The sequence below is a fragment of the Petromyzon marinus genome, chromosome 38 (assembly GCF_048934315.1).
Source record: "Petromyzon marinus isolate PM22_M1 ecotype Great Lakes invasive population chromosome 38, UKy_Petmar_22M1.pri1.0, whole genome shotgun sequence".
Lineage (NCBI taxonomy): Eukaryota > Metazoa > Chordata > Hyperoartia > Petromyzontiformes > Petromyzontidae > Petromyzon > Petromyzon marinus.
In genome coordinates this window covers 13,258,657-13,283,387 of record NC_133704.1, presented here as the reverse complement: position 1 = coordinate 13,283,387, position 24,731 = coordinate 13,258,657, and the positions used below count along the sequence as shown (strand labels likewise).

The following is a 24,731-nucleotide window of genomic DNA, read 5'->3' as shown; positions in this document are numbered from 1 at the left end:
TTACTTGAGTCCGGATGCTGTTTGAAGAAGCGCGATGAGTCCCCGCAATTACACACAGACACACACACAGACACAACGACACACACAGACACACACAGACACAACGACACATACACAGACACACACAGACACACACACAGACACAACGACACACATAGACACGACACAGACAAAACGACACACACACACAGACACGACACACACAGACACACGCACAGACACACACACAGACACAACGACACACAGACACACACAGACACAACGACACACATAGACACGACACAGACAAAACGACACACACACAGACACAACGACACACACAGACACACACAGACACAACGACACATACACACACAGACACACACACAGACACGACACACATAGACACAACGACACAGACAAAACGACACACACAGACACGACACACAGACACACGCACAGACACAACGACACAGACACACACAGACACAACGACACATATAGACACAACGACACAGACAAAACGACACACACACAGACACATACAGACACGACACACACAGACACACACAGACACAACGACACACACAGACACGACAGACACACATACACGACACACACAGACACAACGACACAGACAAAACGACACACACAGACATATACAGACACGACACACACAGAGACAACGACACACACACAGACACAACGACACACACACAGACACGACACAGACACAACGACACACACACAGACACAACGACACACATAGACACGACACAGACAAAACGACACACACACAGACACGACACACACAGACACACGCACAGACACACACACAGACACAACGACACACAGACACACAGACACACACAGACACAACGACACACATAGACACGACACAGACAAAACGACACACACACAGACACAACGACACACACAGACACACACAGACACAACGACACATACACACACAGACACACACACAGACACAACGACACACATAGACACAACGACACAGACAAAACGACACACACAGACAAAACGACACACAGACACACGCACAGACACAACGACACAGACACACACAGACACAACGACACATATAGACACAACGACACAGACACAGACAAAACGACACAGACACATACAGACACGACACACACAGACACACACAGACACAACGACACACACAGACACGACAGACACACATACACGACACACACAGACACAACGACACAGACAAAACGACACACACACAGACATATACAGACACGACACACACAGAGACAACGACACACACACAGACACAACGACACACACACAGACACGACACAGACACACAGACACAACGACACACACACAGACACAACGACACAGACACACAGACACAACGACACAGACACACAGACACAACGACACACACAGACACAACGACACAGACACACAGACACGACACACACACAGACACACACATACATACAAAGACACACAACAACGATCCCACGTGTAGCGATAACAGACTGTTACAGAAAGTGTTGTTCGTGAGCACCTATGAAGGCAGTCACAACGCCCGGCCGCCTTTGTCTCCCCAGTGGCGATGTTTACACATCGCACCAGGTACTCATTTGAGGCTGAGTCGACCTAGGGGAGGCCCTGAACCCATTCCAATAATTGTGACTGGCGTTGGTCGTGAGTGGTAATTGAACTTGGATCTCCGGGTTGGTCTCGCCGTGCGTTAACCACTAATCACAAACAACAACAATCGCCAATCGCCACTAAGTGATGGTGACGTCACCACGGGCGCTTGTGCCAGGCCAGGTGCACTTTAAGGCCACGTAAAGTGTCGAGAGTCCGCTGGCAGGAGGTCACGGGACAGACCCAGCAGGTGCCACGGGTCGACTTAGATGACTACTGGTAGATACACCTGTGGGGCCCGACGTCCACCCCACCGCCCTCGCTAGGCAGGTGGGGCACGATGTCCGCCCGGTCCGCTCCACCGTGTCGGTTGGCTCCCGCCGAGCCCCCGCCGACCGAGTGACGGGGCCCTCCGCGCTAGCGCCCTCTCCGAGGGACATCCTCGTGCTGCTGGCTCGTAGCCGCAAGAGGTTAGACCACACACCCGTGCACTCCGCACGTGCACGGCGACCAGTCCGCCCGGCACGCCGCGCCGCACAGCTCCCCACTCTTCAACGGAACCACGGGGGCCGAGGCCTATACGTTGAGTTTTCTCGTGCGCACGGTGGGCGCGTGCAATTCCTCGTCGGTGCCGCCCTCCGCACGCGTTGCCGTCGTCCGTTACGCGTGGCACCTTCCCACGGGGGCAGGGACGGCTCGTGCGCGCCCCCGTCGCCTGATTACCCCGTCCTCTACCCACAATACCTCTTGTGTTTGTTTTTGTCACTTCCTCTGCACCCCGATGGGTGCCACTGATGGGAAGGAATGGAGGCGATCGCTGCTCACTTTTGGCAGAAAAATTGCCACAATGTCATGAACTCCCTTTGCTTTGAAGCCAATCTGAGGCAGCTCTGTAGTGTCCGCTTCCGTGGGCCGTTCCCTCCGCGCACGACGGATTGCGTTGCCGCACGAGACATGCGAAGAAGCGATTCTTTGTTACGTTCCGCAGTGCTGCCGGCGTGAAAGTATGGTGCCACGGTGGCTAGGAGATGTTAACTCCCCCACCTGGTATGCAGGAGGTCATGGGTTCGATCCCGACCCTGACGCCTGCTGCTGCTGTATATTTGGAGTTTGCGTCTCTCTCTCTCTGCCTGTGGTCGCGTGGATTTTTCTCCAGGTCCTCTGGATTTTCCCTCCACATTTATAATCAACATCGCCATGCATTTCAGAGTATTTGGCTGCTGCTATAAATGTCCACATGACGACAAGCCACATCGTTCAGCTATCATTTGTGATAGGCCAGGTTACTTCTGCCAAAGACGCTATATAGTTCAGTGGGCCTGGTACAATTAAAAAGTCAGTTGTAGTTCAATATGAATGCTTATTTATAATTAACAAATCAACACATGTCACGAAACTTTCCGTAACGACACCGGCACGCGGACTCAGCCCCGTGTGCATCTCTCGGCGTCTTCGTGCGTCTCTCTGTCTCTCTGTGCGTCTCTCTGTCTCTCTGTGTGTCTCTCTGTCTCTCTGTGTTTCTGTCTGTCTCTGTGTCTCTCTGTGTGTCTCTCTGTGTGTCTCTCTGTGCGTCTCTCTGTCTCTCTGTGTTTCTGTCTGTCTCTGTGCGTCTCTCTGTCTGTGTGTCTCTCTGTCTCTCTGTGTGTCTCTCTGTCTCTCTGTGTGTCTCTCTGTCTCTCTGTGTGTCTCTCTGTCTCTCTGTGTGTCTCTCTGTGTGTCTCGCTGTCTCTCTGTGCGTTTCTCTGTCTGTGTGTCTCTCTGTCTCTCTGTGTGTCTCTCTGTCTCTCCGTGCGTCTCTCTGTCTCTCTGTGCGTCTCTCTGTCTCTGTGTGTCTCTCTGTGTGTCTCTCTGTCTCTCTGTGCGTCTCTCTGTGTGTCTGTCTCTCTGTGTCTCTGTGTGTCTCTCTGTGCGTCTCTCTGTCTGTGTGTCTCTGTGTCTCTCTGTGCGTCTCTTTGTGTGTCTCTCTGTCGCTCTGTGCGTCTCTCTGTCTGTGTGTCTATGTGTGTCTCTCTATGTGTCTCTCTGTCTCTCCGTGCGTCTCTCTGTCTCTGTCTCTCTGTGCGTCTCTCTGTCTCTCTATCTCTCTGTGTCTCTCTGTGCGTTTCTCTGTCTGTGTGTCTCTGTGTGTCTCTCTGTCTCTCTGTGTGTCTCTCTGTGTGTCTCTCTGTCTCTCTGTGCGTCTCTGTCTCTCTGTGTGTCTCTCTGTCTCTCTGTGTGTCTCTCTGTCTCTCTGTCTCTCTTAGCGTCTCTCTGTCTCTCTGTGCGTCTCTCTGTCTCTCCGTGCGCATCTCTGTCTCTCCATGCGTCTGCGCGTGTCTCTCCAATCCCCCAGGGCGCCTCAGGTTGGGCAATCAGGAGCTCCACCTGTGCCCGCAGCCGGTGGCCGTCCCTCCGCCCTACGAGCCGTGCACCGCGCACTGCGGCATCGACTGCTCCATGATCCTCACCTTCAGTGGCAAGCTCCTGGCCTGCGGCAGCAACCGGTACGAGCTGGGTTCAAAGTCTCATTTCTCTACCACTGCTCCTCTGTGGTTTGTTTATCGTCCTTCCCCCGCACCTCCGATTAGCGCGATTGGCTACGTACGGTGCGAAAGAAGTTCAACGGACGAAACTAAAACTATTAAACCAAACAATTGTTTTATTTTACCAGGTAAGGCCCACTGAGCGATGTAGCTCTTTGTCAGAAGTGACCTGGCCGCAAATGATAGCGCAACAAAATGGCTTAATACGATGTGGAAATGTACGGAGCCAAATACTCTAAACGCGTTTTTCTAAATGTGGAGGGAAAAACCGCAGGAACCGGAGAAAAATCCACGCGACCGCGGGGAGAGAAAAACGCGCAAATATACAGCAGCAGCAGGCGTCAGGAATCGAACCCACGACCTCCTGCGTGCCGGGCGAGGTAGTTAACATCTCCTAGCCACCACCTACATACAATACATACAAAGACAAATGAAGTGACCTGGCCACAATTGATAGCGCCTATGAAGGCCGGCACTGTGGCACACGAGGGGGTGGGTGGCCAGCACCACGCCCAGCCGCCTTTGTCTCCCCAGTGGCGATGGTTTACTACACACCGCGCCAGGTACTCATTTGATGCCGATTTGACAACTGCACCGGGACGTATGCCCACCCTGGCCCCCCTCCGCCCCCCCCGCCCCCTCTACGTCTGCCCGACGCATGCCGCAGGTACAACAAACTGGGCCTGGATAAGATCTCGCACGACGGCGACGACGCCGCGTGCCCCGCGGAGCAGACGGAGGAGTCGCTGGTGCTCTCGCCGGTGCAGTCCAGCCCGCTGGACGGTGCCCGGGTGGTCCACGTGGCGCTGGGCACCGCTCACTCCGCCGCCGTCACAGGTGGGGCGCGAGTTGTGTTCAGATGCTTGAACAGCAAATATAAACCTTTTGCAAGGAATCAAGTTCCCGCATTAATCACACACGGTACTTGTTGTGAACGTGCAAACAAAAACATGCGCTGATAATTATACGTGGCGTTGTCTTTGAAACTGATTTGGCCGACACCAGAGACGGCCTTCGTTAGGGCATAGTCTCACCAGTGTCAGACCGGGGAACGACGCCAAAAGGCGAACATGATGTATGTCGACATTCTTTCGCACTGTACGTAGCCAACCGTGCTGATCAGATACTTAAATCTCCGTCTGCCTTGTCTTCGTCGCTCTCCTTCACCTCCGTCGTGTGCATCGTCCTCAAAATACCGAGCTGAGCAATTCTGCACGTAGCGCTCGTGCCATTGTGACGGACTCGGTCGTCAGTTGTGACGCGGTCAGTCGTGGCACGTTTGTAATCCACCAGGACGCACTCTCTCTGGTGTGTCCGTCTGTCCCATCTCTCTTTGCCTCGTGTGTAGGGCGTCTCACTCCGCCTCCATCTCCCCCGTCTGTCTCGTCCTGTCCCTGCACCCCCCCGTCTTCCTCTCTTCGGTCACCGGCCCTGGCAAATTCTTTGCCGATCTCGCCGCGTCTCGTCGTGCAGACACGGGCACGTGCTACACGTTTGGAAGCAACCAGCACGGGCAGCTTGGCGGGGGAGCTCGCACGAGCAGCCGGGCGCCGCAGCCGGTGGACGGGCTCGGCGGGGTGAAGGTGGTGCAGGTCACGTGCGGCGACGCCTTCACCGTGGCCGTCGCCGAAGGTGACGACGACGCTGCCGCTGCTGCTGCTGCCGCCGCCACCGTGTGTGTGTGAACGTGCGCGCATGTGAACGTGCGCGCGTGTGAACGTGCGCGCGTGTGAACGTGCGTGTGTGGGGAGCAGTAGTGTAGCAGTAGTGTAGTGAGTGCGCTGTGTTACGAACCCAGAGACACAAGTTCTTTTTCCGCTCACGGCCACCAACACCGGTGACGATTATCTCAATCGTCCTGGGCCTCTCCTAGGTCGCCATGAGGTGGTGCTGGCCACCCACCACCTCGTCTGCCATGCCAGCCTAATATGGGGGATCTCTGTTATCTTTGTGCGTGTCTGTGCACTCCCCGCCTTCACCAACACGCGCTGACCAGTGCGAAATAACCCTGACGGTGTGGGGGAGGCTCTCATCCAGCAGCTGAATGGTGAAAGGTCTGTAACCATGACCACCTTATGCTAGGGAGGTGGGGGCCTCTTTGATCAGAGCACTTGGCTCAGACGCCCCATCATCAATATTGCCACTCCCGTGGTGATAAATTAAGTAACACTTTGTGTGGAGTCAGAGGTTGTTGTTTTTTGCACAGACTGGGCCCACCGCTGTAGGAATGGGGAATTTCCACCACCGGCGATGGAGATGAGCCCTCAAGCAATGCTCCCTTGTCTCGCTGAAACATCCCCCGCTCGTGCGTGCGCGCGTCTCTCTGGTTTAGTTTCACGCAAGTCGCGCCAACGCGCGTTCACGCACGATGACTCGCGTTTGTGTCTTAAAAACCACGAGTTATCTTCGTTGCACAATGATAACCTGTGCAGATCGTGCTCACGCGCGTGCGTGATTCTCTCGTGTGCTCGGGCCAGGAGGGCAAGTGTTCACGTGGGGGAAGGCCGCGCGGGGGAGGCAGGGCCGGACCGACGGCGAGGCCTGCGTCCCTGGGCCCGTGCAGCTCCAAGAGACGTTCCCCTACGCGGTCACCTCCGTGTCCAGCCGGCACGGCAACACGCTGCTCTCCGTGCACTGCGCCTCACAGTGCCGCTGACACCGCCGCCGCCGGCACGGCGTCGGCGTGACCGACGGTCCTGCGTCAATGCCCAAATTCCTCGCGGCGGCGGCGGCGCCGGTGGCTTGCCCAAGCCCCACTCACAATGTTGAACATTGTGATGCCTCTGGATCGACCATCCACCCATTGTTGATGTTACTGGGTGATTTTACTAATTTTGACCTTTGTTTTTAACTGCCAAACTGCTTGCCTCAATGTCACTAACATTACCAAGTTTGGTTATACCTAGAACTCCTCCTGGAAGGCCTCCCCATTGATGTTTGAGGGTTGTTTGACCATACCTCCCCACACTGGTCAATGTGGGTTAGTGAAGCGTGGGGCAGGACCACGTGGTGAGATATCCCTCGCCACAGATATCAGCCTGCGGCCAGGAATCGAACTCCGCTCACCGAACTCAGCGTGCCGACCGCTGCACCGCCGCTCCTCCCCAGGTTGGGCTAGGATGATCAAATGTGTGCTGGGATTTATGTCGCGGGATGTGATACAAAATCACGAACAGTTCACTGTGCCACTGAACAAAACGTTCCGATTTTTTATTGTCAATACATTTGTATTTATATTTACGTGCGTGGAGCATTACTTACATACTACACGGGTGGCACATTGGTTTACCCCTCCCCCCCACACAGCCCCCCCTCCTACTGCTTCCCCACATAACCCCTCCTCCTGCTCCCCCACACAGCCCCCTCCTCCTACTCCCCATAGCCCCCCACATTTCTCCCCACGGGAACAGATGCCCCAAATTGAATCGTTTTTTCTCATGTTGCGCGAATCCCCCTTCTTGACGTCGTCACTGCGCCTTCTGGTGGCACTGGTGCCACTGTGCCCGCCACTCGTCGGCCTGCAGGAGGCTTGCCGAGATGGCCCAGCCGGCGCTCCGCAGCCCGGCGAGCACCTCCGGGAAGAGGCGCGTCGCGAAATCTTGAGACGCCGACACGCAGGGGTCGCCGGCGGTTATTTCTGCGCAAAAGAAACGAGAGCCAAAGTAAACATCGAGATTCTTAAGGTTGAAATTTAGCAGCCGCCCGATGGGTTAGGTAAAAAAAACTGGTTGCCAATTTTTTCACGCATCGTCATCATCATCAAGAACCATGGGGCAGATAGCCCCGCGGGTGTCCACTGCACGTTTCGTCATTTGTTCCCATTTTCCTCTCTGTCATGTAGTGCTAGTATGGTCAAGCAGGGCCACACCTATCTGGCACCAATCTCTTATTTTGTGGTCATGAGATTCGCTCTGTTAGGTCTTCCTCTCTTTCCGGTTCCTTCCATTCTTCCCGAACAACACCATTTTTTATTACTTCTCTTTTTGCCATACCTCTCAGGTTCATTGCCATTTACCCAGATAATCCCTCTCACCGAGCGAGTCTTCGGAATTTCGGGACTTACTGCCAAGTATGGAAATTTAAATGGAAAAAATTTTAATTGGCAACCTTCTGATTGCGAGCGGCACGCTGGAGCTCGGAGACAACGCCACTGACACGAGGCCCCAAGGAGCCTGCGTCTCTCCCCGCGGTCACTGCATGGATTTATCTCCGGGTCCCTCCGGTTTTCCCCTCCACATTTAGAATCAACGTCACCACGCATTTAGAGTAGTTGGCTGCGAGAAATCTCCACATGATGATCATGATGATGAGCCCACATATCATTTGTGGCCAGGTCACTTGTGAAAAAACAGCTAGACAGCTCAGTGGGGCCTTGCCTGGAATAAAGTGCCCCCACTGTCACGTGCTATGCAGAAGGGCCGCTACGACTCGCCTCTCTGCAGCTGCAGGAAGCCGTCCCGGTGCTCCGCGGCCACCTCCACGGTGGCCCCGCGCGGCAGAGCGAGGCTCAACAGCTGTGCGTGGAAGCAGGCCCCGACGATGTCGCTCGCGCCGGACGAGTAGTGCAGGACGATCGAGACCGCTCCTGTACGACGCCCGCCCGAGAATCAGAGGCAGCCTCCACCCGTCTTGGCGAAGGTCGGGACAAGGTGGCGTCTGTCGAGCGGCACCCGCCAAGGTCATCGACGAGGACGCGTGCGGCGGGAGGCCGCCCTGCCACGGGCCCCTGTTCTGGGTTAAGGGCTCCACGTCGAAACTCGCGAGGACCGTTTCCACCACGCCGCTCAGCGCGGGCTCACGAAGGTGCGGTGGGGGTTCAGGTGTTGTACCGCGCGTACGTTGGAACTTCTTTCACACCGCATGTAGCCGACCGTGCTAATCGGAGGTGCGGGGGCAAGGACGACAAACTGAACACTGCAACACTCTAACAAGGTCAACGCTAATTAAAATTGCGAAGCGGTGAGAACGTTGACACGTGCTCCGTTCCTGGACACCGCTGAATCGACGGTCGGCACGGAGAACCGAGGTCTCCCTGGGCCGCCCCGTCCCGTGGGCTCCGGTGCAGTTACACCGCCTGCACACTCGACAGCCAAGCCACTGAGTTGCCTGTGGCACGGTCTGGCATGCAGCCGAACAAAGTCCCGGTCCCATGCAACCTGCCGCACTCACCGCGCGCTTTGTTTAGTCGGAGGAGGTACTTCCTGTTGCTTGCATCCTTCGGTAGTTCACTTGCCCTGCAACGCAACAAACGTAGTTCATTAGCCCTGCAACGCAACAAACGTAGTTCATTAGCCCTGCAACGCAACAAACGTAGTTCATTAGCCCTGCAACGCAACAAACGTAGTTCACTTGCCCTGCAATGCAACAAACGTAGTTCATTAGCCCTGCAACGCCACAAAGGCCACACTGGCAAAGCGGACCGAACATGGAAACGGTCTCCAGCCAAGCGGAAACTGGGCTTTGTAAATGTTGGAAAGGGCCACGGTCAAGTCAAGTGTGGGAGCACACGCCCGGACGGCAGCATCCACTCTGGGTCGCTCAACCCCCAGGGGTCCCTTCCGGCAAAGCCCCCATAGCAAGCCCCCTTCCCCAGGGGTCCCTTCTGGCAAAGCCCCTCAAGCGAGCCCCCTTCCCCAGGGGTCCCTTCCGGCAAAGCTCCTCAAGCAAGCCCCCTTCCTATCCCCGAGTCTCGATCTGATGCAGCCTCGCGAGACCATGAGGCCATCCTCCTCGGCCTCTCCTCCAGCCCACGAGTTTCTCGAGCGCAGAGAATCCGGTGGGCAAGGGGTCAACACGGAGGGGCAGCTTCAACACGGGGGGCAGCTTCAACACGGGGGGCAGCTTCAACACGGGGGGCAGCTTCAACACGGGGGGCAGCTTCAACACGGAGGGGCAGCGTCAACACGGGGGGCAGCGTCAACACGGAGGGGCAGCTTCAACACGGGGGGCAGCTTCAACACGGAGGGGCAGCGTCAACACGGAGGGGCAGCGTCAACTGGGAGGGGCAAGCGAGGAGCCACGTGCTCAAGGTGTGGAGAAGCCTCACGTGGTGATGACGTCGGCGAAGGGAACGCCAACGTTGACCGTGAGGGATTTGCCGAAGGCTGTGGGAATCACAAAGCAGGCGGTTGCCGTCCGAGCGTCTCGCGTGTGGCATCTCTCAAACATTCCATTTTGTCTCTTTCACCGTTTTATTGCACTTACGCTGCCGGTGTCGTGTACGTTTGTATGTGTAGAGGAGTAAAATGGGGACGTGACGTCATGTGTGCCGTCCAGTGCGATGACGTCACGGAACGTGGCATCATGCGCGCTGTGCGGCTCGATGACGTCATGTCTCGTCTAGTATTTAAGGGGGACCCCGTGACGAAAGCGGGGTCACTGTGGGAACGGGTAGAGTGAGAAGGGTGGAGAGGGTACCAGGGGTAGAGAGGGATCGACGAGAGTCAGGAGTGAAGCCGCTGGTAGCCGTAGGAGGTGCTGCTCTTCCCGGTCGGTGGGGTTGGCTAGTGCCCCCATCCGACTCGAGGGAGAGAGACCGGAGCTAGCCGGGCTGGACCAGGACTTAGTGTAGGACCCCTAACCCCTGGGAAGTTGTCCCACCCTTTGTGCTATTGTAATACACTTAATAAACCTTTGGCGAAAGCCCTTACCTTCAAGCCGTCTCCGAGTCGTCGTCGGGAACTCCTCAACACATGTATTACATTACGTGACTTCCGCACAGCTGTGATCGACGTAGCACTCAGAAATCTCTCCGGATTCGGTGTGCAGTGAAAGCGGTGGCCACCCTCTCCACACACCTGTTCACGCTCACACCTGTTCACACAGACAGCCGCTCACCTGTCCTCCTCTGCCTGCCAGGTATAAGGACCGGTCGCTGTGTTCCTTACAGCCCGGGCATACGCACCTGTGAGATCTCAGCCTGGTGCCCTGTGGAGAAGGCCACGGCCCCACGGTGAGGGGCACCTCACACACACACACCTGCGTGAACACCTGTATGAGCACCTGTATGGAGAGCTGCATGAACACCTTTACACACAGCAAGGATCCCCCGTTAGTAGCGAGTCGCAGCACCTGTGAAGGCCGCCGGCACGACACACGAGCGGGGTGGTGGGCAGTAACCACGCCCGGTTTGTCTCTCTCCCCGGGTTGGTGATGTTTACACTCCGCACCGGGTATACATTTAAGGCTGAGTAGACCTAGGGGAAGGCCCAGGATGGGTTGAGACGCCCGTCACCTGGCGTTGGCTGCGAGAGAGAACTGAACTCGGGGGGGGGTTTGGTGGTTCGGAGCGCGGCGAGAAAGCCGCCACACAAAATAACCACGCGGCTCGGCAGAGGGGTCAGGCAGGAAGCTTCGCTGCTGCCAGCGGGATTACAGAGAGGATCCCTCGTGGGTTTTCACTGCCGTTCGCTTCGGGGACACAGTGAGGCGTAAGCGTAGATTGAGGAAAGTATTTAACGGGGTCGGCTGGTTAAACTAAACTTTTTACGTGGTCTAACCCAAAAAAAACGCATTATGGATTAAACTAAATTATCAACAATTTTTTTCAGAAGCGACCTGGCCACCCACAAATGATAGCTCAACGAAGTGTCGTCTCGTGTGGAGGAGATGCGTAGCCCCAGCGAGGAGGTTCTGTGAACTCGTGTGTGGTTACGAGCAAGCGTCGTCCCCACTCTCTCCGCGTCTGTCCAGGAGGCCGGTGCTCGCCGGGGCTGAGAATTTCACAGTCTTCATCAAGAACACAATCAGGTTCCCCAAGTTTGACTTCAGCAAGTGAGACATTCGGCACACGCATATATACACGCACGTATATATGCACAAAGACAAAGCTGCCCCAAATAGCCTTAACAGACTGTAGGGGCAAGTGCTGTTAGCGAGTCGCACCTGTGAAGGCCGGAACGGCGCACGAGGGGGTGAGTGGCCAGCACCACGCCCGACCGCCTTTGTCTCCCCAGTGGCGATGTTTACACACCGCACCAGGTATTCACCTGGGGCTGAGTCGTCCTACGTGTGATTGTACGTGCGGTCACTGCATTGCACGCTTTCAGATACGCTTCTGCGGCTATCTGGAACGCTCTTCACTCCCCTACCAGGAAGGCACTGGAGCGGTGCACTTTTAAATCATCATCGAGATTGACAAACTCATTTATTTAGAACTGATTTGTGTTCAATTTTGATTTAAAGCTTTCGTGACTGCAGTAATTCATATTCTTAGTTATTTCGGTAAAGTCACGTTGAAGGGAAACAACAAAATAATACTATATATAATTATTTTTATATTGCTATATATTTTATTATTTTGTTGCTTCCCTTCAACGTGACTTTACCGAAAGAACTAAGAATATGATTTGTGTTCAGTTTGTTGTCCTTCCCCCGCAACTCCCGATTAGCACAGTTGGCTACGTACAGTGCGAAGGAAGTTTAACACACACACATATACACATACATGCACATATACATACATACATGGTTTTTTTGGTTTTTTCAGTTTATTTATTTTGGTATAGCCCTGTGAGCCATTCGGCTATTGAATCGGGTGCAACCACAACAAAAAAAACCTAAAACACGAACAAGAAAACATCTTAAAGTGACCATGTGACTGTGCAAACAGAAAATCCATGACAAAAACGGCAAAATATTCCTAAAAAAAAGCACCGTACACCAACGCTGTGCAAAAAAAATCCCAGTGGGATGCAAGTCAAACAACAGCCACAATAAAACTTAGATTAAGGCCATCAGTCTAACTCCGTACTACAACAAAACAAACATGTCCAACCCAAAAAAACTTTTCGAAAATCACCAAAAAATAAAGCCATAATTGCAACGTAACAGTGATCATAGGGACTGTGACCGAATTTTTACAATAAACTACGTAAATAACATGTAACACCAAATCCTAGAGCCATAGCTGGCTGCATGAGTTACTCCACAACAACAGAAGCATCAGTCGGAGTATCAAATTTTGCAATGCACCTTTAAGATCAGCACGCTAAATCAAAATACAGATAATACTTTGCAGCGTCATCCGGAGCGAAACATTTTATTTTATTTTACGCCAATGAATAGCAGTGGCAGCAAGGGGTGTACAACTCCTCTAGAGCAGTTTTGAGAGAAGATCTCATTGGTAGCGATTCAAGTTGCAGTTTTTGTACGCCAATAGGGAATGTGAAGCTGGTAAATGAGCGAAGACCTGAGGTCAAATTTGTTCTTTGAAACAGAGAGGAGATCCAGTAGGTAGTCTGCGGATTTTTTTGTAAGTACATCGTGAATAAATAAGATCTGGTGCACAAGCCGTCGAACATTACGAGATGTTAAGTTTGACCCAATGTAGAAATCACAGTGGTGAGTCCTATATGGGCAGTTCAATGTAAATCTTAAGGCCGAGTGATAGATGGAATCAAGCTTCTTCAGTACAGTACTTGAGGCTGATTTATACACGATGTCACAGTAGTCAAGTAGAGGCAGTATGGTAGCTTTTATCAATTCCAAACGGAACATTGGGGGGAAGCAGTGCTTGTGTCGATACAGAAAACCAATTTTTATTTTTGTCTTTTTACCAATATAGTCAATGTGATCTTCAAAATTCAGTAGTAGAATGCAAGCGATGGTAAGCGAGCACCTCTAAGGCCTCCATCACACACACACAGACCTACATCGCACACACCTACATCACACACACACACCTCCATCACACACACCTACATCACACACACCTACATCACACACACCTGTACTGCACATACACACCCACCTGCATTTTGCACACACACACCTCCATCAGACACACACACACCTTTACTGCACACACACACACTGCACACACACCTGTACTGCACGCACACACACCTGTACTGCACGCACACACACCTGTACTCCACGCACGCACACACACCTGTACTCCACACGCACACACACACACCTGTACTGCACGCACACACACACACCTGTACTGCACGCACACACACACCTGTACTGCACACACACACACCTGTACTGCACACACACACACACACCTGTACTCCACACGCACACACCTGTACTGCACACACACACCTGTACTGCACACACACACACCTGTACTGCACACACACACACACACCTGTACTGCACACACACACACCTGTACTGCACACACACACACACACCTGTACTCCACACGCACACACCTGTACTGCACACACACACCTGTACTGCACACACACACACCTGTACTGCACACACACACACACACCTGTACTGCACACACACACACCTGTACTACACACACACACCTGTACTGCACACACACCTGTACTGCACACACACACACCTGTACTGCACACACACACCTGTACTGCACACACACACACCTGTACTACACACACACCTGTACTGCACACACACACCTGTACTGCACACACACACACTGCACACACACACACACACCTGTACTGCACACACACACACACCTGTACTATACACACACACACACCTGTACTACACACACACACACACCTGTACTGCACGGCACAGTGGTGCGGTACAGCAACTGCTCCGTCACTGTCACTGCCACCTCCACGTGACTCGAGGGAGCGCCAGAGGAGCCTCTTGTCTGGTGATATATAACAAAGGCAAAGATCCCCCGTGTAGCCTTCACGGACTGTTGGGGGCAAGTGCTGCTAGCGACGGCCGGCACGGCACCCTCGATGAGGCGTGGCCAGCACCACGCCCGGCCGCCTTTGTCTCCCCCAGTGTTAATGGTTACACTCCGCACCAGGCACTCACGGTACACCCTCACCCTGCCCTCGTCTCCGTGTGCCCCCGTGTCCACCCGTGTCCACCCGTGTGTCCGGCGTGCCAGGCGTAACGTGCTGGAGCGCGCCGAGGCGGACTACCTGAAGCGCTGCCGCTACAGCGCCACGGCCGCCCCCTACTGCCCGATCTTCCGCCTGGGCCAGCTGGTGCGCGCAGCCGGGGAGGACTTCCACAGCCTCGCCGTGGAGGTGGCGCCCTGCCTGGCAACACGCCGCGGACATGACTCACTACGTGTACACGGCGTGTACACCACGTACACACAGGGTGCATACTCCACCCCCTCCACTCCCAATGAGTGATGGGGCAGTTGTGGAGAGAATGGAGAGGTTTCTGTACCTGGGCAGTGTGCTTATGACCAGCTCCAGTTTGGCAGTCGATGTCTCACTTCGAATCAGTCCAGCGGCGTTATCTTTTCACTCAGCAGCTACAACACATTCCTGCGGAGGGAGCTGGTAGGAACGTTGGGTTGCTCGGTCAATGGCCAGGGTCAACGGCGGCACCACGTGGTGTATTCCGCAAATATGCCCGACTGTGAGGGCGGGCACAAGCCGGCGTGAGTACGTTAAACGTTGAGTTTTATAAGGGCACCACGGGGTGACCAGCCACTCCCCACCCAGCCCCACCCCTACCACCACCCACCCACCCAGCCCCACCCTCCCCACCCTCCCCACCCAGCCCCTCCCCACCCTCCACTCCCCACTCAGCCCCTCCCTCCCCACCCAGGCCCTCCCCACCCTCCCCTCTCTACCCAGCCCCACACCTCCCATTTTTGTATGCACGACGGACGGACGGACACAATAATCCCCTGTGGGCTGGTGTAACCAGGAGGTTCCTACCAGTATAATGCTGCTGTGTGGAAGCTGCCTGGCTTGTTGCTCCGCAAGAATCTTTGGATCTTCGTGCCCACAGTGATATCCTTCCTTCTCTATGCTTACAAAACATGGAGCCCTGTAAAGAAACATCTTGGCTGGTTTGAAACATTCAGGCAAGCCTGTCCACGATCAATCCTGGGTTTAACCAGGCTGGATTGTGTGATGAGCTCACAGATCCTTTACTGATCTGGACAAAGTCCCATTGGTGAGATCCTCCATTGGCTGGGTCATGTAGCCCACATGCCAAACCACAGCATGCCCAAACAGCTTTTGTTCGGCCGGATAGAGAGGGCTAAACGAGCGTGGCATGGGCTAGAGAAGAGATGGCATTATGTGGTAACAGAGGATATGGAGCTGAGTGGACTTGAAACTTGAATTTGGAGTGGAGTTGCCAATGACTGGTACGAGCAGTGTCAAGATCGGCCTTTATGGAGACTTGTGAAGGACGCTGCTACTGGGCAGTTGGAGGCAGTCGCCCTCCAACACCACCGGAGGGCGGAGGAGCGACGCTCACAAAAACAAGTGTAACGTCGGGTGGCTAAAACAGTGAGTTGGCACAGTGGGGGGCACAGCTGGTGCATCAACCAGTCGTCTCGGTCAGTCAAAACATGGCACCTGCTGGGTCTGTCCCGTGACCTCCCGTCAGCGAGCCTTCGACACTTCACGTGGCCGCAAAGTGCACCTGGCCTGGCACAGGCGCCGTGGTGACGTCACCTTCACTTAGTGGCGTATGGCGGGTATTGGTAATGCTGTGTTAATGCTGTGTGTGTGTAATGCTGTGTGTGTGTAATGCTGTGTGTGTGTAATGCTGTGTCTGTGTAATGCTGTGTAATGCTGTGTGTCTGTGTAATGCTGCGTGTGTGTAATGCTGTGTGTGTGTAATGCTGCGTGTGTGTAATGCTGTGTGTGTGTAATGCTGTGTGTGTAATGCTGCGTGTACAGGGTGGCGTTATCGGGGTTCAGATCGAGTGGAGCTGTAACCTGGACCGCCCAGCGAGTGAGTGCCACCCCGTCGACTCCTTCAACCGCCTCGACGCAGCGCGACCCCACCTCAATGCCTCCTCCTCGGGGTACAACTTCAGGTGGGCCCCTTCACTCTCACCATCTTCCTTAACCCCTCACCGTAACATTAACCCTCACCGTAACTCTCACCATAGCATTAACCCTCACAGTAACATTAACCCTCACAGTAACATTAACCCTCACCGTAACATTAACCCTCACCGTAACTCTCACCGTAGCATTAACCCTCACAGTAACATTAACCCTCACCCTAACATTAACCCTCACCCTAACATGAACCCTCACCCTAACATTAACCCTCACCGTAACATTAACCCTCACCCTAACATTAACCCTCATCCTAACATTAACCCTCACCGTAACATTAACCCTCACCGTAACATTAACCCTCACCGTAACATTAACCCTCACCGTAGCATTAACCCTCACCGTAGCATTAACCCTCACCGTAACATTAACCCTCACCGTAACATTAACCCTCACCGTAACATTAACCCTCACCATAGCATTAACCCTCACCGTAACATTAACCCTCACCCTAACATTAACCCTCACCGTAGCATTAACCCTCACCGTAACATTAACTCTCACCGTAACATTAACCCTCACTGTAACATTAACCCTCACCGTAACATTAACCCTAACATTAACCCTCACCGTAACATTAACCCTCACCGTAACATTAACCCTCACCGTAGCATTAACTCTCACCGTTACATTAACCCTCACCGTAGCATTAACCCTCACCGTAGCATTAACCCTCACTGTAGCATTAACCCTCACCATAGCATTAACCCTCACCGTAACATTAACCCTAACATTAACCCTCACCGTAACATTAACCCTCACACTAACATTAACCCTCACCCTAACATTAACCCTCACCCTAACATTAACCCTCACCCTAACATTAACTCTCACCCTAACATTAACCCTCACCCTAACATTAACCCTCACCGTTACATTAACCCTCACCGTAACATTAACCCTCACCGTAGAATTAACCTCTACCGTAACATTAACCCTCACCTTAACATTAACCCTAACTGTAACATTAACCTTAACATCAATCCCGAACTGCAACATTCACCCTAACCCTACCGTTAAAAAAAAACAAGAACCCCAACCAACGAACGTTACGCGCTGACCAACACCGCAACCCTTCAACCCGCACCCTTTCGGCCCATGCAGATTCGCCAAATACTACCGGCAGGCGGACGGCGGTGAGCAGCGGAAGCTCTTCAAGGTCTACGGCATCCGCTTTGACGTCCTGGTGTTCGGCAAGGTGAGCGCCACACGGGACATGCGACCTATTTTATTCACGTTTCCCTTTTATCTTAACTTTGCGTGAAGTGGCCTTGAACGTTGTGGTACGAAATGCGCTCTGCTCTTTAAATAAAGATCGTTATTAGTTTCTTATTATTGTTTGGCCAGGTGACATCATGGTAATTCAGGCACGAGTTCACGAGAATGAGACTTGGCCAGTTGCCAAATCTCAGCCTCACTCACAGACCCTTCTGGGACAGTCAAAAAAAGAAACAGTGACTCACTGCGAGACATCGTTAATAGTTATCCTAGTGATGAACTCGTGGTTTCTCTCATAGAAATGTGGAATTTACAGCTCTGATTGAGATGGGAGTGCAGCAAAAGCCAGTGTTGCACTGTACTTACTATGCTGCCCGTAAGTATGCTCTAAAACTTAATCAACTCTGCTCTGACCAGCATGGTGAAGTATGGTCAAATAACCCCCCCCCCCCCAAGACCCACATGGTGTGTGGCGTGGGAATATCCTCATCCAGAAGTGGATTGACCCTGAGCTGCAAACGAACATATACATAATGAACTAACCATGACCCTTGACCCAGGCGGGCAGGTTCAGCATCGTTCCCACGGCCGTGAACGTGGGATCAGGCCTGGCCCTGCTCGGAGCGGTGAGACACATCTCCCCCTTGCTCTCCCTTTCTCTCTCCTCACTCTCACAGCCCCCACACTCTCCCACTTGCTCCCCGTCTCACTCATTCCCCCTCACTCACTCACTCATTCTCTCTCGCGTTTTGCAATGATTCAATCTGTGCATCATCCATTGTCCTAACCGCTCAGTCACAGGTAACAGCGTTCGCTAAATAGCACTCTTCCCCTCGCTTCCCCTCCCGCTCTTCCCATCTCATCTCCGCCCTCACATTTTCCTCTCCCTTCCCTCACTCTGCAGCTCCTTGCCAGCCTCACCCTCTCCTTGTCTCTCTCGCCCTCTCACCCCCATCTATTACGTCCTCCTTATCACACATCCTGACTGTACGTGTGAACAGTGGAACGTGTGTGCTACCCACGTGATCCGTATGTGTGTGACTGCATGGGCTACATGGTATATGTTAAGTTCAAGTTTATTTTGTTTCACCAGGTGTGAGCTCAAGAGGCAAGGACAAAGTCGCACTCGCAAGATTGTGTGAATGAGTGGGTGAGAGGAGATGGTGTGTGTGTGTGAACGAGTGGATGAGTGATCAGTTGAGTGAATGAATGAGTGGGTGACTGAGTGTTGATGAGTGGGTGAATGAGTGGGTAAATGAGTGGGTGAGATGGTGGGTGGGTGGGTGAATGAGTGGGTGATTGAGATGGTGGGTGGATGAATGAGTGGGTGCTTGAGATGGTACATGAGTGGGTTGGTGGGTGGGTGAGTGAGATGGTGGATGGGTGAATGAGTAATGGTGATTGAGATGGTACATGAGTGGGTGAGTGACTAGGTTGGCGAATGAGTGGTTCAGTGAGACTGTGAGTGAACGGGTAGTGAGTGAGTGAGATGATAAGCGAGCGAGCTAGTTTAAGTTAAAAGTTTTTTGTTTCACCAGATGAACTCAAGAAACCAGGATGAGTCTCAATTGCCAGTGATGGGTTTCAGATATTACAAAATAAAAACAAAGTACTGCAATGAAGCACACAGAAATCAGTAGAAACACAACATGAGCAATAACAAAATATTGGACAGCGTAAAGCAATATTAAGTCTTTTTTTTACTGTTCGCAGTACCCATAATAGAGGTTTTTGTGTTAGATTTTGGCCATCTAACCCAAAAACCTCTTAGAGTTAATATTGGTTGCGAATTCCTCCGTGTTAAACTGATCACAGTACATTTACAATTAAGATACAGAGATGTGGAACAAATATAATACGTAAACAAACAAGGATATATGATGTCAAGTGCAATTGCAAATGAAGTTAAATCTCTACAACATGTATCTATGTGTTTGTTACAGGGCGTCGGGAGTTAAGTGTGGTTAGCGCACTGCGCTACGAACCCCGTGACCCGAATTCGATCCCAGCTCATGGCCAACATTGGTGACGAAAATCTGAACCGATCCTGGGCTTCCCCTAGGTCGACTCAGCCTTAACTTAGTATGTAAACATCGGCACATGGGAAACAAAGGCGGCTGGGCATGGTGCTGGCCACCCACCTCCTCGTGTTGCCACCAGCCTTACTAGGTGCTCGCTAAAAGCACTTGCCCCGGCAGTCAATTAAAATGCTATATGGGGGATCTTTGTCTTTTTTTTCGGATATGGTAACGGTAGTAAGTAGGCGACCTCCGTTCGATTCCTGGTCACGGTTAACATCAGTGGTGAGTGATATCAGAAGCGGTTCTGGGCATCCCCAAGGTCGACTAAGCCTTCAAATGTAAAGGTTGCCACCTGTCCTGCAGGTAGCAGTGATTGATTTGTACCACCGCTGCTGATGGACCACAGTGCTGACTGAAGAACGGCGTCTGGGTTTGGTCCACGGTGGAAAAAGGGTGGCGACCCCCTACTCATATGACTAGTCAAAATGTAAATGTATAAAGCGCCCTTAAACAATCGCTGTCAGGGCGCTATGCATGGCAAGGCGGAAAATAGTTAACGACAACCAGGAGAAGAAGAAGTGAGAAGGACGTTTTAAACATAGATGTTTTTAGTCGAGATTTGAAGATTTGTCGTCTGTCTCGGAAGTCCGGACCTCGAACGGCAACGAGAGTTCCAGAGTTTAGGTGCCGCAATTGCTAAGACGCCGTCACCACCCTCCAAGTGTGAAGCCTGGAGCCCGTGGGGCAGTGAGCAATGCCGAATCTGAAGACCTTAACCATCTTGTCGCGGTGTGCAAAATATCAGCACTGGGGAGACAAAGGTGGTGGGCGGGGCACGGCGCTAGCCACACCACCCGCTGGTGCGCCTGCCTCAACGGCAGCGCTTCGCCCAACGGTCCGCGTGCGCTGTGGAGGGGGGGGGGGTGATCTTTGTCGTTGTGACTGTGCCACACAGGGGGCGTTTTTCTGTGACCTGGTGCTGCTGTACCTGAGCAAGCGGAGCCCCTTCTATCGGGAAAAGAAATACGAGGAAGCCAGGTGAGAGTGTGTGTGTGTGGTCTCTGCGTGCGGAGAACTATAAACTGAAACTGTTTATTTTACCAGGTTAAGTGCCCGCTGAGCTGTGTAGCTCTTTTTCAGAAGTGACTTGGCTATCGCAAATTATAGTTCAACAAAGTGGCTTGTCGCGTGCAAATTTATAGTGGCCAAATACTCTCGGCGCACGTTGATTGTAAATGTGGAGGGAAAAACGGGAGAACCCAGAGAAAAATCCACGCGGCCACGGGGAGAGCATGCAATCTCCAAATATATTGGCGTCAGGCTTGGGATCAAACCCACGACCTCCTGCATACCAGGCGAGAAAGATAACATTCCACCAGTCTCATTTGCAAGAGTGACATGGGGGGGGGGGCGGCATCAGTCCGCTGCCAGTAGTGGGTAAAGATTGCTTCTGCTCCCGTGTGTTTATGTGTAATTGTGTTGAGCGGTGGTGTAGCAGTTAGTGCGCTGCAGTATGTATGTTGAACTTTTTTCGCACCGTATGTAGCCAACCACGCTCATCGGAGGTGCTGGAGGACAAGCTGGTGACCCGAGTTCGATTCTCACTCACAATCCATACCAGTGACGACAATCTGAACCGGTCCTGGGCCTCCCCTAGGTCGACCAGCCTCAAATGTGTACCTGGTGCGGTGTGTAGTAAACATCGCCACTGGGGAGACTAAGGCGACCGGACGTGGTGGTGGCCACCCACCCCCTTGTGTGCCGTGCCAGCTTCCATAGGCGCTCGCGAACAGCACTTGCTCCTCCAGTCTGTTAAAGGCTATAAGGGGGAACTTTGTCTAATTCCAATGGAGTACTTTTCAGCGTCATTTTCGAATTTGCACCCTGACGTGGGCGGCACACAATGGCCTAACTCTTGTGAATAACGTCATGGGAATCGTCCACCGAGAGGCAGATGGCGGCGTACTATTATGGCCGACACATACCTCAAGTAATAACCAGGGTGGCCGCTGGATTCAAACCGTGAAATACCACCGTGCCAAGATGTTAACTACCTCGCCTGGTATGCAGGAGGTCGTGGATTCGATCCCGACCTTGACGCCTGCTGTATATTTGTAGTTTGCGTGTCTCTCTCTCTCCCCGTGGTAGCGTGAAATTTTCTCCAGATCCTGCGGTTTTTCCCTTCACATTTAGAATCAACATCACACGTATTGAGTATTTGGTTGCTATACATTTCCACACGATAAGCCACTTCGTTGAACTATCATTTGTGGCCAGGTCCCTTCTGAAAAAGAGCTGCATAGATAGCTCAGTGGGCCTTACCTGGTAAAAAAAAATAGTTTAAGATGGTAAATAGAACCTCTGCAACGAGCGGCAAACACGCTACCTCTGGCCCACATCACGAACCGATGTAGCACCGGTGCGGTATGGTCTCATAACCCGCACGGCACGGGGAAGGCCCTCATCCAACAGTGGATTGACAAAAAGGGCTGCACGTGTCCTCAAGACACATCTCTTGTTTTTCTCCGGTGCACAGGTTTCAGAGAGGAGAGAGCGTGCAGATGGGGATGAAGCGAGACTCTGTCACCATCGCTACCATCATCTGACGGCAGGAGCGCGCGCTCACACACACATGGCTGCCGTTCGCCGCCGAGTGACGGTGCCATCATCCGCGCCACGTGGGCCAGGCTAGGTGCACTTTGAGGCCGTCACGTGAATGCAAAAGTGTGGAAGGCTAGCTGCAGGCAAGAAGGTCGTGGGACAGACCCAGGTGTTGTTGTGAGTTAACCAACATAAACGTCTGGCAGGTGCATCACCCGTGCTCCCCACTGCGCCAACTTGCTGCGATTTAGGCGCCCGGCATTCCACTCGTTATTGTGAGGGTCGCTGCTCTGCCCTGTGTTGTGGGTGGAGGGCAATTGCGTTGCAGCTGCCCAGTAGTGTCCTTCATGAGCCTCCTCCACAGAGGCCGATCTTGACAACGCTGGTACCAGTTATCTACAAATCGAATCAGCTCCACATCCTCCTGTACCGCATGAATCCATCTCTTCTCCAGCTCATGCCACCGCGGTTATTTTGCCCCCTCCATCTGGCCAAACAGCTGCTGCTTGGCCATGTGGTGGCTGGGCATGCGGGCTACATGACCGTGCAAACGCAGCCTCGCCTGTCAGAGGAGCTCACTGATGATGGGGACTGTGACCGGATCTTTCAAAGATCTGAGTTCCTCACACAATTCAGTCTGGTTAATCTAGGATGGATCGTAGGCAGGCCAGCCTAATTGTTTAAAACCAGCCCAAATGCTCCTCTAAAGGGCTCCACGTTTCGCAAGCATAGCGAAGAGAGGGCATAATGCTCATACACACACGCACACATGCATTTATAAAGATACACAAAATATCATACAGAAACAAAACATATTGTACATGTACGCACAAATGATTCCGTGTGCAGCCTTATAGACTGTGCAGACAAGTGTTAGTGAGCACCTATTAAGACCAGCGTGACATGCAAGGAGGGTGGTGAGGCCAGCACCATGCCTGGCCGCCTTTGTCTCTCCAGTGTTGTTGTTTACACACCTCACCAGTTAATCACTCGAGGCCAAGCCAATCTAGGAGGAGACCCAGGACCGGTTCAGATAATTGTCATCATTATTGATCATGAGCTGGACTCGAACTCGGGTAGCCGGGTTCGTAGCGCAGCATGTTAACCACTGCACTACCGTTCCCCAAACAAAGATCCCCGTATAGCCTTAACAGACTATTGGGGCAAGTGCTGTTAGCGAGTAGCAGCGCCTATGAAGCCCGGCACGGCACACGAGGGGGTGGGCGACCAGCACCACGCCCGGCCGCCTTTGTCAAGACCGGTTCAGATGATCGTCACCGGTGTTGGCCGTGAGCGGGAATCGAACTCACGCATTGCCGGGTTCAGATTCAACTTGCTACCGCAGATGTCTGCGACGAGTAATTGCTGGGTTTGGGCTCGAGTGCAAAAAGTGCTATGACACAATACACATGGACGACCCCTTTTTAAATTCACCCTCTCATCTCACGCAGTAACTTATAGCGATAATATATACACATACGTGTGCAGCCTTTGAAAACAACTAATCCGTACTCGCAAGCAGGATAAAGATGCATCTGTTTTTGTATGTTCACGAATACATGTGTTTTAGAGTTACCATGACCGTATTCTCAGGAATATTAGACACTCCCACAAATGTAAGCCGCACCCCAAAACTTGTCCACTGTCAATAGAGTTCTAAAGATCTGGAAGTACGCACGTTTAAAAACGCGCAACTCTTAAAACCCAGGTTATCACGAGTAGGAACACAGCTACTGGATTATGAGAGGCACCACCAAACTCTTCCTTTAAAAATTCGGGCGAACAAAACGGTGTCTTATTATCCGGAGAATACGGCAAAACTTTAATTCATATCGCGCCTACGTGCCACTGCATCTCAAGGCACGCTGCGCAAGAAACGGAGAACAGGGGCAGGGAGTCGACAGCACGGTCGGCCAGGGGTGGTCGGAGATCATTTCCAAACTGGGGGCGGCAGAGGAGAGAGCGAGTGACGTCTCACC

The 24,731-nt window shown here is 52.9% G+C and overlaps 2 protein-coding genes across 2 annotated transcripts; one reads left to right on the top strand and one right to left on the bottom strand.

Annotated features, from left to right (window-relative positions):
* The first annotated feature begins 3,930 nt into the window (after window positions 1-3,930).
* Window positions 3,931-24,406, top strand: LOC142930398 (P2X purinoceptor 5-like). Its single transcript, XM_076072733.1, has 11 exons — window positions 3,931-4,097; window positions 4,804-4,973; window positions 5,610-5,768; window positions 10,995-11,088; window positions 11,829-11,909; window positions 14,977-15,118; window positions 16,745-16,884; window positions 18,017-18,110; window positions 18,691-18,756; window positions 21,107-21,189; window positions 22,688-24,406. Exons 1-11 carry the CDS (start codon window positions 4,051-4,053, stop codon window positions 22,755-22,757), a joined length of 1,146 nt encoding a protein of 381 aa, XP_075928848.1. The 5' UTR covers window positions 3,931-4,050; the 3' UTR covers window positions 22,758-24,406.
* On the bottom strand, window positions 7,563-10,431 carry LOC142930399 (RUS family member 1-like). The gene is made up of 4 exons (XM_076072734.1): window positions 10,183-10,431; window positions 9,306-9,370; window positions 8,569-8,721; window positions 7,563-7,773 (listed from the first exon to the last, which is right to left on the bottom strand). Exons 1-4 carry the CDS (start codon window positions 10,302-10,304, stop codon window positions 7,604-7,606), a joined length of 510 nt encoding a protein of 169 aa, XP_075928849.1. The 5' UTR covers window positions 10,305-10,431; the 3' UTR covers window positions 7,563-7,603.
* Window positions 24,407-24,731: the final 325 nt, after the last annotated feature.